The sequence below is a fragment of the Gopherus evgoodei genome, chromosome 2 (assembly GCF_007399415.2).
Source record: "Gopherus evgoodei ecotype Sinaloan lineage chromosome 2, rGopEvg1_v1.p, whole genome shotgun sequence".
Lineage (NCBI taxonomy): Eukaryota > Metazoa > Chordata > Testudines > Testudinidae > Gopherus > Gopherus evgoodei.
In genome coordinates, this window is record NC_044323.1 from 169,072,935 (window position 1) to 169,086,775 (window position 13,841).

General features: G+C 38.5%; 1 protein-coding gene across 2 annotated transcripts in view; it reads left to right on the forward strand.

The window, feature by feature from the left end:
- Nucleotides 1-13,841, forward strand: part of LOC115646424 (cadherin-6) — a 133,029-nt gene that overhangs the window by 111,743 nt on the left and 7,445 nt on the right. For both annotated transcript variants that reach the window (XM_030552227.1, XM_030552228.1), the window contains 4 exons: nucleotides 5,932-6,068; nucleotides 9,471-9,592; nucleotides 10,461-10,578; nucleotides 10,673-10,924. In XM_030552227.1, the coding sequence (XP_030408087.1) occupies nucleotides 5,932-6,068; nucleotides 9,471-9,592; nucleotides 10,461-10,578; nucleotides 10,673-10,924 (629 nt within the window). The remainder of the gene's footprint in view (nucleotides 1-5,931; nucleotides 6,069-9,470; nucleotides 9,593-10,460; nucleotides 10,579-10,672; nucleotides 10,925-13,841) is intronic.

The window sequence follows — 13,841 nt, forward strand, 5'->3', positions numbered from 1 at the left end:
GAAGTATATGTTAAATACTGTATATGGTATAAACATATACACATGTACACATTGTAAATACATGAGTGTGTGTGCATGCTCATTACATACAACTCGATTTGCATTTCAATTGCTTTTGTAACTACTCACTACTCCTTAGACATTAGTGGCACTAACTAAGAAGAAGAGAATCTTAAAGAATACCACAGTTACATTTTCTAGTTGCAGAAAGGCAAAACTGAATAGTTCCGGTACACTAGGGGTACAAACTCGGATTCACACACACAGTCACAGAATGTGAGCTCATTTATGTTAGTGCAATTACATTCACTTCAGTGAAGTTATTCACTGGTGTAAGCAAGTTTACAATCAGCCCCACGGATGTTGTAAATTATGTGTCACTAAGCAATTAATTTTAGAGGAAATCTGAAATTCAGTCATTAAAGTTGAACCCGTTTTTCATGAACTAGCAAGTGATATGAGCAAGAACACAACTACAGTGTAGTGTAGACTATGAAGGTCTTTCTAAGAAAAGTGATCAAAAAGTGTTGTTTTTTAAATGTATGAGACTCTTCTTTCACACTGAACAGGAGAAGACTCTTACAATGTGACACCCTCTTGTTAGTGTATTATAACAGGTCACCAGTCGGGGTGGGACATGGAAAATATGCAGTGTAGTTACATGCAATAGCAAGGCACTTTGCCACGAGCATTTAAAATACAGGCGCATCTTGATTTTATAGCAATCATGGGTGGGAACACTCAAAACTTTCCTAAAACGGGGTAGGGGAGAGAGAAATACAAAGGAGAAAAGGGAGTTTGATAAAATCAGAGGTCATAAAATTAAGGTTTATGGGTAATACACTGCACTTCTACAAAGTACCATCCATCGACACATGTCAAAGTGCTTTTAAAACATTAATAAGTTTCAACCCACCTTGTGAGATAGTTTCCTTATCAGTAAAACGGAGATAATATTTACCTAAGGCAAAAAAGATTGTAAGATCTTTTTGTTCTGTGTTTGTACAGCACCTAGCACAAGGGGATCCTAATTTGTGTTTGGAGTCCCTAGGTGCTATTGCAATACAAATAAATAAATAATAATCCTGTGGCTGAGGCTGATTCCCACACTTTTGTTTTAGCCTCCCAAACAATCTTTCTGTCATATGACAAATTTTACGTAAGAACTAAGAATTGCCATACTAGATCAGACCAGTGGTCCATCTAGCCCAGTATTCTGTCTTAAGACAGTGGCCAATGCAAGATGCTTCAGAGAGAGTGAACATAGCAGGGCAATTATCGAGTGATCAGGCCCCTGTTATCAAGTCCCAGCATCTGGCAGTCAGAGGCTTAGGGACACCCAGAACATGGAATTACATCCCTGACCATCTTAGCTAATAGCCATTGATGGACCTATCCTCCATTAAACTATCTAATTATTTTCTGAACCCACTTATACTTTTGGCCTTCACAACATCCCTTGGCAATGAGTTCCACAGATTGACTGTGCATTGTGTGAAGAAGTACTTCCTTATATTTGTTTTAAACTCTCTTACTGTTAATTTAATTGGATGGTTTCTTGTGTTACCCAATTCTCTTATTCACTGTCTCCACACCAGTCATGATTTTATAGATCACTATCATATCCCATCTTAGTTCTCTCTTTTCCAAGCTGAACAGTCAGTTTTTTAATCTCTCCTCATATGGAAGTTGTTCTATACCACATATCATATTTGTTTCCCTTCTCTGTACCTTTTACAATTCTAATATATCTTTCTTTTTTCCCTGTATTTTGTCCAAGGAGAATTAAATGACAAAGTAAAAGAAGAAAAAAATAAAAAATTACTAGAGAAAAAAACATCTCTCATCAGCACAAGCTCATGATGAAAGAATGGTACCGCATAGGCTGTTTGTCCTCTATTGCCATGGCCTCTAGTGCCATGTTGGCAGATCCCATCTTTTTTAAATAAAGGTTTTATTTTGTTTTTTTACAAAATCTTACAGTATACAAGTTTCCAGAAGACTAGAGTATAACTATCTGCTCTGCCTGTTGTAAGGGGCAGCACACTCTTGTGCTGGTCCTGGAGGAACCCTATGAGAAAATAAACTGCAGTGTGTCTATACTTGGCACAGTGCATGTTCTCCAGCCTTGTGGAAGGCCCCACCTAGTCCCCATCTTCTCCAACCATCTCCCACCCAGTGGCACAGGAGGGGCCGGGAATGTAGTGCCTCTGTGGATCCTGCTTCCTGTACATTAAAAGCTGTACACAAGAAGCCACATACAGCACCCACCAACAAGTTTTATTTGCCCTACAAAAAACAGGAACTATGCTGTATAGTTTTGAGCCCTATCTACCTTATCTATAACTATCTATCTGTAACACATTCTTGTAACACCATGGTATGAGTAATCTGCATAAGGAGGTATCAGACACCTCCTTACTTCCTGGTACAGCCATGCAAGCCAGGCCTTGATTTGCCCCAGAAAAATCAGATGGGACAATGCCCATACAAAAGGAATTGACTCATACCAGCAGAGAATCTGACTCACTAATACTACGTGCAAACATAACAATGGATTGAAAACATCAAAGGGAAATATTTATATTTATAGTACAATCCAAGGTGATTGCTATTATTTAGACAGAACAGCATTTAATTTGCATGGTGAGGGTAATCCCCTTATTTGAGAGCAGTGTAATAAAATCAATTAACATCTCATTGATTTGTCCAAAATGAAAACAAAAGGAGGAAAAAGAGAATTGAGGAAGAGATTGAGACACTGGAAGGAAGTGACAGGGGAGCAGGAAGAAGAGCAAGGGGAAAGAGGAATCCAAGGAACCACTAGCCTATGAGATGTGGGCCTGCCAATAAATTGTGATCCTAATGGGGCTTTCATGGTGCCAGTATCTTGTGGGATCTTCCAGGATGTGGGCGAACAGTATGAGGTTCCATATTCTTGACAGGATGATTTTTTTCTGACAAGTGTAGATGCTAAATCTGACTTCCACTTTGAGCTTGGGGGAGGATTCAATTAGACTGTATGTGCATTACTTGTCAATTGCCCTTGACAGTCAGAAATAAAATCTTTAAACACTTGACGTTACAGTGAAAACCTTCCATTTTTTCCCACTTAAATGCAGTTTTTTCTTTTTTAAATAAAATGAGCCCTAAGTCAGTTAGCTGAAAGACCCTTTGATTTTCCATTACAGAATCCTTCGTAATATCATTATGAAAATGCATTATGAAAAATTTACACACACATCCCTTTCTGACCCACAAATCTGTTTGACTTGTGCTTGAATTAGACAGCAGGCTGCTAAGTATCAGAAGATAATGAAGCAAAAGAAGACTAAGAAATATCTGCCATAGCCAGAAATAAACTGATCACCATGTACGCAATATCAGTGGAGCCACATTTTATCAGCCTACCCCTGATCAATCGGTCTCCTAGCTGCAGAACAACATTAAGAAAGGACAAAATTATACAATTAATGTATACATGGATATACAAATGCTGATACACAGCCAATATCACTAGAGTGTTAAATAACACTCCACTATCCAGTTGTTAGTGAAAATGTGTTGTTTGCACAATGCTGACATTCAGAGTAAACAGAGATAGTAGGCTGAACCTCTGAATTCTTCCCATGTAACAAAATAAATTGTGCTGCTTCTGGCATTATCAAATCCTTCTTTAAATCTCTAGTTGAGTTTTTTGCTGTTGTAACTCCTCAGAGGCATACTGTAGTTCATCATTTATTGGAACTGCCTCCCTGCTGTGGCTGATGTATCTAAAGTATCCCAGATGAAAATAATCTGCAGATAAATGCAAAACTTTATTTTGTTTGTGTATTTTACTGACGACTTACTTGCATGTATTGGCTTCTCTCTCCTTCCCCTCCCCCCTTATAGTTATGTTTAAGGGCACAGTGGAATATACATATATTCATTAACTTTCTAGCTTGTCAATTACCAGGGTTTGAAGGGTATAAAGTCCTGAAATCTGACATATACGCACCAGTAATTTCATTAAAGAAATGTAAAAACAAGTTTGATGTTGTCTGCTTAATTCATAGTAGGCTATGATCCATAAATTAGAATCTCCACCAATTCCACATAATTAGCAGTCCTTGATCAAAAGAGACCCAGGATTATATAAACTGAGACAGAAATGACAGTCTAGCTTATTAAAAGCATCCTTCTAGGTCAGGGTTAATGGTATAATTAGAATACAGTTGTAACTGCACTGATCTTGTATGTATTTTCGCTTGAATATGAAGAAATAAAATTAGTATTTCAAGACACTGTTCTCTATTATTGCTTTATTGAGTTCAACACCTGCTATACAAATGACCTAATGTGCATAGAGACTTGTGACAGCTCAGAGTTTTAAATAATAAATATTAATATATTGAAGGAAGCCTCAATGTTATGGCTGTGATAAACTCAGAAAAGCTCAAGAGTTGGATACAAAAGGTTTCTCCATTGTTCCCAGACCCTGTTATCACATGTAGGACTAAATCCTGGGAGTTTTGCTATAGTAAGGACCACAATCACAGTGTCCCACAACACTAAAGCCCCAATTGGGCAAGGTATTTAAGCACATGCCAAACTTTAAACATAAGTAATTATGGGAGTGGGGTAGGAAATAAATGCACTACACACTACTTAAAGCTAGGCACATGCTTAAGAACCTTGCTGAACCAGCGCCATGTAACGAGCTGGTAAGAAAAGGGAGTTTCAATTCTGTGTGAAATTCCAATCTTTTGAAATTTCTTTTTATTCCAAATCAGCATGAAAGGGTCAACATTTTCTGTGGGATGGACATTCTGAATCTCTGGGGGAAGTAAACTTCACCAGCCATTTTCCTGGCATAACTTACTTCCCTCAACATGCTGGCTCAACTAGGCTCTGCCCACTCCCCACTTCTACCCACCCAGCCGCACAGGAAATAACACAATGGCTGGTCTCTTTGGATTATGATGACCTGTGATGCCCGCACAGGAGAGTAAGGGAGCACTTTAGACCTCTTCACTCATCTGCACAGGCATATAAGTCAGCTCATGACTGAGCCCAGAGCAGGAGCAAAATAATAGTCTAGTTCTGCCATAGTGATATGAGTGGAGTTTTTCCGCCACATCTTTGTTCTGTGGTAATTTCATTTTAACAAGAGATAGACCTGAGCAGCAACATTTGGATCTGGGTATCAGAGCTCCCTCACAGGAATCAAGGACATTCATCTCCAAGGCTTAAATTCAGCTCAGTATAAAAAGAGAGAAAGGCTAGATAAGACATTCAAATCTATATTCAGATTCTGAATGCCCCCAAAGTTCAGTGGTGTTCAGATCCATCTGTACATATTGCCAACGAAACAAGTTGGATTATCCTTTAACGTGCTAGAACTTACATTTACATGGCATTTACCATGGAATGAATCATCAGCTACACTGGTCTCTGTATCTTTTTGTTATTTTATTTTTAACCAATACAATTTTGGGAGGGAGTGAAGGTAAAACTTGCACCCCAGCTGACAAATTTTGTATCAAAAGTGATTTGAAACAGTTGAGATATCAAACTATGAGAAGAGGGATTTATAATGGGAAAGCCAATTAAGCCTTAAAATAAATGAATGTCATATCTTTCAAGATACAGACTCCACATTTCTCACTAAAAGGCAAACCTTTGATGCTTCTCAGAAGTATGTAAATTCTACAGTAATTCATTTATTCAGTGACAATGCCCCACCTTCTAAATCAAACCCTCCAATATGTCATTATCCAACAGCTCAGAATAGACTCTTTGTATGAATATATCAAGATGCCAAAGTCTGCACAGAAAACAAAAAGGCAGCTCATTTACTAGGTATTTGATGTCTAGTCTTAGGAAACAGTTTCAAAACAGAAATTAAAGTAAAGGCATTTTTTCTAACCATGTTCTCTGTATTTTCAGATATTCTGTAGATCGGCACACAGATATGGACAGAGTATTCAACATCAATTCCGGAAACGGTTCAATATTTACTTCAAAACCCCTTGACCGGGAAACATCGCTATGGCACAACATTACAGTAATAGCAGCAGAGATCAGTAAGTCAAACCTAAATACCACCGCTGTCCCTGATGTAATGAATTCAGCCTTCTAGCTGAGTGTGTGTAAACCACTGCTGGGAAGATGTCAGGCTGTATGGATGGGCCCGCTCGATACTAATCAAGCAAGGGAAAAGCTGAAAAAGATGCTCTGCACTTCCTTTTCTTTTTCCTAGGGCTACTGCTTATGGAGAGACAACTTCTATACCTGAACAGGCAGAAAGTTGATGCTTATGTGTTTCTGAATCAACCTGCCTGGAAAAATGCTTCTAGCTATTCTTTAATTACAGTAGGATTTGCCGACTTCTGAAAAATTGTATACAGCAAACAAGATAGTAGGAAAATAGTCCACACAGTGCTGCCAAAATCAATTCTGTAGCATAGCCTGAGAATTTTCAAGTGAGCCAAAAGGTCCCCAAATCCTATTAACATATAATGAAAATTAGACGTCTAACTCCCCTAGGCACTTTTGAAATTCCCATCCATAGATACTAACCCAGTCCATTATTTTAGGCCCAGACATAGGGAGTCTCTCTCTGTGGTGACACCACGTGTGTTAATTGTTTTGTTATCTAGACAGCCAGAGAGGTAGACTGGGTCTGTGTGAAACAGGCAGTCTCAATAAAACATCCCCTTGATACTAATATTTTAATTACATGTCTCCTTTCTGTCCTGAGGCATGCTGCAAACGGTGGCATCAGTGGGTGCAAAGTCTATTTATTTCTTTGGAGTTGCATACCCTTATGCTAGGGCTGGATTTGATTGAAGCATGATGGAATGGGTGGATCACTGGCTGTAGAAATGTACAAAAGTTTGGATGCTGTTGGGAAGCTTCAGAGCACTTATTTTTTAACTTGGTATAAAGCAACTATAGGCCCTACTTTCTCCTATATTGTACATAAGTAGATATATAGCTGAAAATAACCTATATCCAAGCTAGGCTACAAGGCCGGACTAGCTCTATCAAAGATGGGCAAGCTTTATAGTTTCTTAGCCCGGCCCCCACTAAAGCCATTCGGCAGTTGGAGTTAGTCGTGGACTATTCCATCAGATTGCAGATGCATTTCATTGAACTAATAAAGCTAACTGAAGCTAAAGAAATATTGAGACAAATTAAGAGTAAGCAAGTACATTCCCACTGAAGTGTACTCCCTTCACATTAATTACCAGTACATTTGTAAACTCATAAAGAGAAGCACTTTACAATGGTGACTAGAGTTACCCTCATTTTACAGAGGGGGAAAACCATGGAGATACAGAATGGTTATGGCCAACATTTTCTAAAATATCTAGTAAGTTTGGGTGCCTCAGTTTTTGGGTGTTCCCTTGGAAACACTTTGACCCAGATCCTCAAAGGTATTTAGGCACCTAATTCCAATATAAATCAATGGAAGTTAGGTACCTATATACTTCTGAATATCTGGGCCTTTGGGCCTCTTGTTCACAGATGCACAGCACCTCCAACTCTAAGTGAAGTCAATGGGAGCTTCAGATGCTTCCAGTTCACTGCCACTGGACCATACTGCCTCCCTAGTGAAATTCTGAAGGTGGTTTAAATCTTTACATTTAAATTGGGAATGGTACAGTAGATGTTGCACTGCAGAAGACACTCGACAACAAGAATCAGATCAATTTTAGGATTTCAGTATGTGAATTGACAGAAGCTACATCCAAAACTAAGGAGATGTGTTAACATTATGTACCAAGATGAGGAAGCTGCCTGCTCCATACAGTAGCACTTCTTGCTGGACAGTCTAATAACAATTAAGTGATTGTGAACAAGGAGAAGTTAAGCATCTCTTATTCATTAATGCAAAAGGGTTTGGAAGGAGAAAAAGAGCAGTGAGGCTTGGAGATTGTATAAGTACATTGGATCTACATACCTGTTACATCTCTCTGAAGAAAAAAGTGTGAGAGAGAGACTTGGAATTATATATTTTTCATGGAAGTTCTCCCAGTTACTATATTGTTATTTTGAAATTTTTTTTAGACTCAGAGCCAGCTAGAAACAAATAAAACATGTGTAGTTACTTGTACAAAGTAGCATGCAGAATAAGTATAATTAAACTTGATAGGAAAACCCCTGCACATATTTGAGTGAATTCCTAGAAAATAAATATGTGAAACTTTCATAGCCATGCAAAATAAAATTAGCAGCTGGGATTTTGCCCATTATAAAGATTCAAAATTTGTATCTACCTTTTAGTGTAGATTTCAGCTTGATCTATATTATTCTTAGACCCTTAGTGTTATTTTATGTGTGGGATAAATTTAGTCCAATGGCCCAAATTAAAAATGCTTTATATCCAGTTCAATCATATTAACTTCAATGCAACTGTAGAGGTTTAAAGCACAATATTTGGCCCAAACCACTAAGTTTTTTAATACAGTACAGAGCAGGCATTTCCAATTTTGTGAATATAAAGTAATAAAATAATAAGTGAGTATTAAAACCAAATTCTACCAAAAACACTCCAGTGAATTCTTTTAGGTATATGAAAGGCTCGAGAATTGCTGTATTTTATTCATCTGTTTTATTATAATATTTTTGCCTTTGACCCTTGTTTAAGATTCATTAATAATCTGTACAATCAGTATTATGGAAGGTATGGTTCTTTGGAGCAATTTAAACCAATCCAAGAAATGGAGAAATCCCAATAAAATAAATGGCAACTTGTATTTGCAGATTTTTATTGTGGTTGTGATGATGCTCTCACTAAAACAAAAGGGTTTTTTGTTGTTTTTTAAACTCAAAGAGCCAAATTCATTGCTTGTTTTTATTTCTATATCATTGAAGTTGATATGGATTTATGAGAATTTTCCAAATTGCTTCTTTTTTATGAAGTAAACAGTATTTCCATAAAAAATTTAAACTCAGGAATTTTTTTTTTTAAAAAGTATATCACTCTTGCTGCATTATACAACTCCTATGAGAGAAGTAAGCAATGCACTACATAGGGCTTATATTCCTCAGGTGACGTGTTTTAGTGTCAGCCCTGGAATAGCAGCAAACAAAGATCAGTCCACAAAAAGTCAAAAAACATCTGTCATAATAACAGTTGGTGTTTATATAGCACTTTATATGAAAGCACTTTATAAACATTGGGCCCATTCCCACCACCCACTTCTCATCCAAGTAATTTATCCACATATAGGACCTGATCCTGCAAACATTTACACGTATGCAAATGTGAATAAAGATATGAGGAATGCATAAAGATATGAGGAGTGGTCCCACAATTAGTCCCATTGACATCAATAGATTGCATGAACATGAATAAAATCTCCATGTATAAATAAAGACTTGAATTATTTAGCCCGTATTCTATCTTTTTCTTCCCCAGCACTGAGTCCTATGTGCACTATACCACTTTCCCTTTCTTTCTATTTTTATCATTACAGACAACCCAAAACAAAGCAGCCGGGTCCCTGTGTTCATTAAGGTTCTGGATGTAAATGACAATGCCCCAGAATTTGCTATATTTTACGAGACCTTCGTCTGTGAAAATGCAAAGGCAGAACAGGTGTGTTGATTGTTTGCACTCCATAATTAAAAAAAACCTATTAAAAATGAATTCTGTTTATGCATTACTCTTGTGTCACCTCATCAGGAGGTGTGCTTTGTGTTGCCACAAGCTGTCACCTTGCAAAATTAAATTAAATTAAACAGTGACTGTGTCGTATCTGATTATATTTAGCATTCTTGTATCCAAAGTGACAGTGTGTTTTACATAGTTAAATGTGGTTGCTTCTTGTACTGTGTCGTGCTATCTACAGTTTAGTTCCGTCTCTCTTCCCTTGAATATGGGATTTTGCATCTGTATGTCGGGGTGCTTCCATCATCTCTCTTGAAGAACGGTTACAGGTCTGAACAAAAGTCCTGCCTTGTAAATTAGCTGCAGGCTGCCGCATTGCTCTAGTTCCTAGTTCCCATTGCTTTGCAAGACCTATTGCTTGATGGTTCAAAACAGCAGATATCCCAGAGGATTCAGCCACACAACTCCTGTTTAAAATTAATAGGATTTGTGTGGTTAAATAGCCTAGTCAGCTTTGTTATCTCAGCCTTCGTTTCTGCAGCTTGTTCCCATGGGGGATTTCCCACTCACCAATCCATGCAGTCCCCAGAACTCCGCAGAATTCTCAAGCCACTGCCCAAGTCATTAAGTTATTGCACTGAAGGGCTGCAGCATGACAGCTTGGTGACGCACACACACAGACCCAATTTTCATTCACAGTAAAGCCCCTCTGGCAGCATCAAGGGCCTTAGAGTGGAAGAAAAATCTATCTATCCCCTTTTTAAGACAATTTAACAGTTCTAGAGCCAACACCCTTAATGTAAATGAGAATCAGGCCCACAGTCATCGAAGGGTAATTTTGCTGTTATCATTTCAGCTGATACAGACCCTAAGTGCAGTTGATAAGGATGATTCTTTCAGTGGACACCAGTTTTCATTCTCCTTGGCTCCAGAAGCAACCAGTGGCTCAAACTTTACAATCCAGGACAACAGAGGTGAATTCCTAGGAAGACTTTATTTTGTTATTTATTCTTTGGTTTTTTCAGCACTCAGTTGAGAACTCCTGTACCATTTGCTTTGTGTTTTCAGACAACACAGCAGGGATCTTCACCAGAAAAAACAGATATAACCGACATGAAATGAGTACTTATCTCCTGCCTGTGGTGATATCAGACAGTGACTACCCAATCCAGAGCAGTACTGAAACAGTGACAATCCGAGTGTGCGCCTGTGACCATCGGGGGAAGATGCAGTCTTGTAATGCAGAAGCCCTGATCCATCCAACTGGCCTTAGCACAGGAGCTTTGATTGCCATTCTTCTCTGCATCATTATATTGCTAGGTAATAGACCTACATGAGTTTCTTTCCTGGGGGAATGACAGGGTTGCTGAAGGAAGAGGGGGCATTACACATAAAAGACACATTGGAGAGTTCTCTCCTGCGTTATTCTGTAACAAAGGAGAAGTCTATAAAATCAGTGCCTAGTGTGTGGAAGACACTCCCAGATCACAATTCTCCACTCACATAGGCAGCAGCATTTTACACCCACTTTGGCCAGATGCAAATGACTAACCAAGGTGCAAGGCAATATATAAAACTCAAAGCCACCAGATGTGTCATGCTGCATTTATGGTGCTACGTAGCAGATTATGAGGCATGCTGAAATTAGGTGACCAGACAGCAAGTGTGAAAAATCAGGATGGAGGAGGGGAGATTATAGGCACCTATATAACACAAAGCCCCAAATATCAGGACTGGCCCTATAAAATCAGGACATCTGGTCACCCTAGCTGAAGTAGAACCTGTGGATGTGCTGGAGAAGCATATCAAGTTGGGACAAGTACAACACTCTTTAAAAGGACACCACCTGCTCTCCTTCCAGCCCCAGAAGATACAAATGAGGTGGGGCCCTTTTGGGGTTTGCAGCCCTCAGGGCAAGCTCCAGCCCCTCTCCCTTCCATTCTGGGTAGATGAGGACTGGTATTCTGGCTGCCCCCATCAAAACAGTAGAGCTGGGAGAAAAAAAACAAACCTTCCCTCATACCCTTTCCTTTCCTTGTACACGCCCATGCAAACCCAGTCTGGCCCTTAGCCTTTCGCTGCACTCAGTGCCCACTGTAGGAATATGAGGAATTTTGAAAATTGTTGCGATTTTAAAAAGTTGACTCTTAGGGAGACATTGTCAGATGCTCTACCTACCTGCCCAGGGAAGTAAAGGGGGGCATGAGGTACCCCCTCACATGAGCCAACTACCCATATCCTAGAAATAGCAAGGGGCGGAACAGAAAAGGGGATAGAGCAGCCTCTGCAGGAACCCACAGACCAGACAACATGGTGGCTCCAGATATGCACTGCCCCTCGCTCAGGGCAGATTGTTAAATGACAGTCTTGCCCTTAATTTGCAATTACAGGTTTTTTTTATGTCATTACTTTTAAGAGTGGGAGCCCACTTAATATCAGCTCACAGAACAGGAAAAAATTGTCCTGTGCTACAAACCATTTTGCATACGTTTAGCATAACTGTGCTTAGTAATATCAATCTGACATTAAATGATTTCCAGGTTAATGTCAATTGAAAATAATTGATTTCTTCCTCTCAGCAGCACTTTATGCCTATTATTGTGCATATCACCATGCAGCGTAAGTAGATTTTCAATTAACTAGACTATATCATTTTCTGTTTTCCGTCTAGCTGCAGGGTTTGTAAGTGCAAACATTACTCCACGTGATGCAATGACCTGGGCAGATCCAAACCACAATTTCAATGTTTATAGTAACAAAAGGTACCTCCAGATTGGTGATTTTATTTGCAGCTTGAAAAAGCTCAGATTACTTCCTAGAAACTCCCAGTTAATGTTGAAAATTGATTTGGATAGCTTGACTGTACTTTGATTTTTGCATCTAACTGGTCCTGAGATTTGTATTTTCAAGTTCAGCATAGAAGAAAATTCTTGGAGTATCAAGTACCTAGTATTAGTTATTGTTCATGAATTTATCATTCTGCTATCCCTTTGTGGAGTAACATTTTTGTTAATCGGATGCCCCAACAATAATTACATACATAAAATACAAAGAAGCAAGATCACGTTATCCCTCTTTTTTGAAATGAAAGTCAGTGGAATTTCTGAATCCTATTAAAAAACTGACCTTCTTGTTTTTCAAATCCTTCATGGTTTTCTCTAGACTACCTCACAGGCCTGCACTGCCTCTTTCATGAAACATCAGCTTTCCACATAGTCTGTAGATTGTATACTCTTTAGGACAGGAACTGTCCTTCAGGCGGTGTTTCTATGGCACATACAGAGGGGCTCCCAAAGTGGATTAGGACCTCCACAGGCTACCATAATATAAGTAATAAGTCATCATCTTCATCATCATCGTCATGTGTGAGAACCTGCAATTTCTGCCATCTAGACCAGTGTCCATCACCACCACTTCTCCCAGCTTCATCAACTAACCCATTTCTTTTCAAATCATAACTGACACTATCGCCTGTTACCCGAGCAGTAAAGACATAACAGCAATTTTTTTTAAAAAAAAAGGGAATTTGCACCTATTCAGTGGATAGAGTTGCCACTGACTTTGATGGGAGTTTAGTGCAGAAGCAGACACTGGCACTACATCCTTTAGCTATGTAAAGAATCTTGAAATACAGCTGGCCTGAGAGATGATCTACAAAATAAGAGCCGAATCCCTGAAATGCTTGCATACACTATTGGGAGTCAATAAACGTTTTCAGGGCCAGGCCCAGAAGACTGTATGGAGTAGTATTTAGTAGAGCTGGGCAAAAAATTTCAACAGAATTTTTTTTCAGCTGTTTCAGTGACACCAAAACATTTCACAAATTCATGTTGATTTCACAGAACTGTTCATTTATTAAAAGATAAATTTAAAAACTAACATTTTGTTCTAACATTTTCTAACTGACACATTTTGATTTTTCAATTCAAAATGACCGTTTACAAATTTCCATTAATTGTTTTTAAAAAAAATTAAACACTTTAAAAAAAAAGTTTGAAATCAAAGTTTCATTTGGTGTTGAATGAAACATTTGACCCAAAACAATTTATTTTTTTATTTTTCAATTTGCTGAAATTAAAAATGGTTCTGTTCAACCCCAAACAATTATTTCCCAATTTTTCAGAAGTGCCAACAACTTGAAAAATTTGTTTTTTGAACAGATCACTGTGAGCACTGTAGCAAGAACCATCTTTCTGTAGTGTGTTTGTACAGCACCTAACACAATGGGGCACTGGTC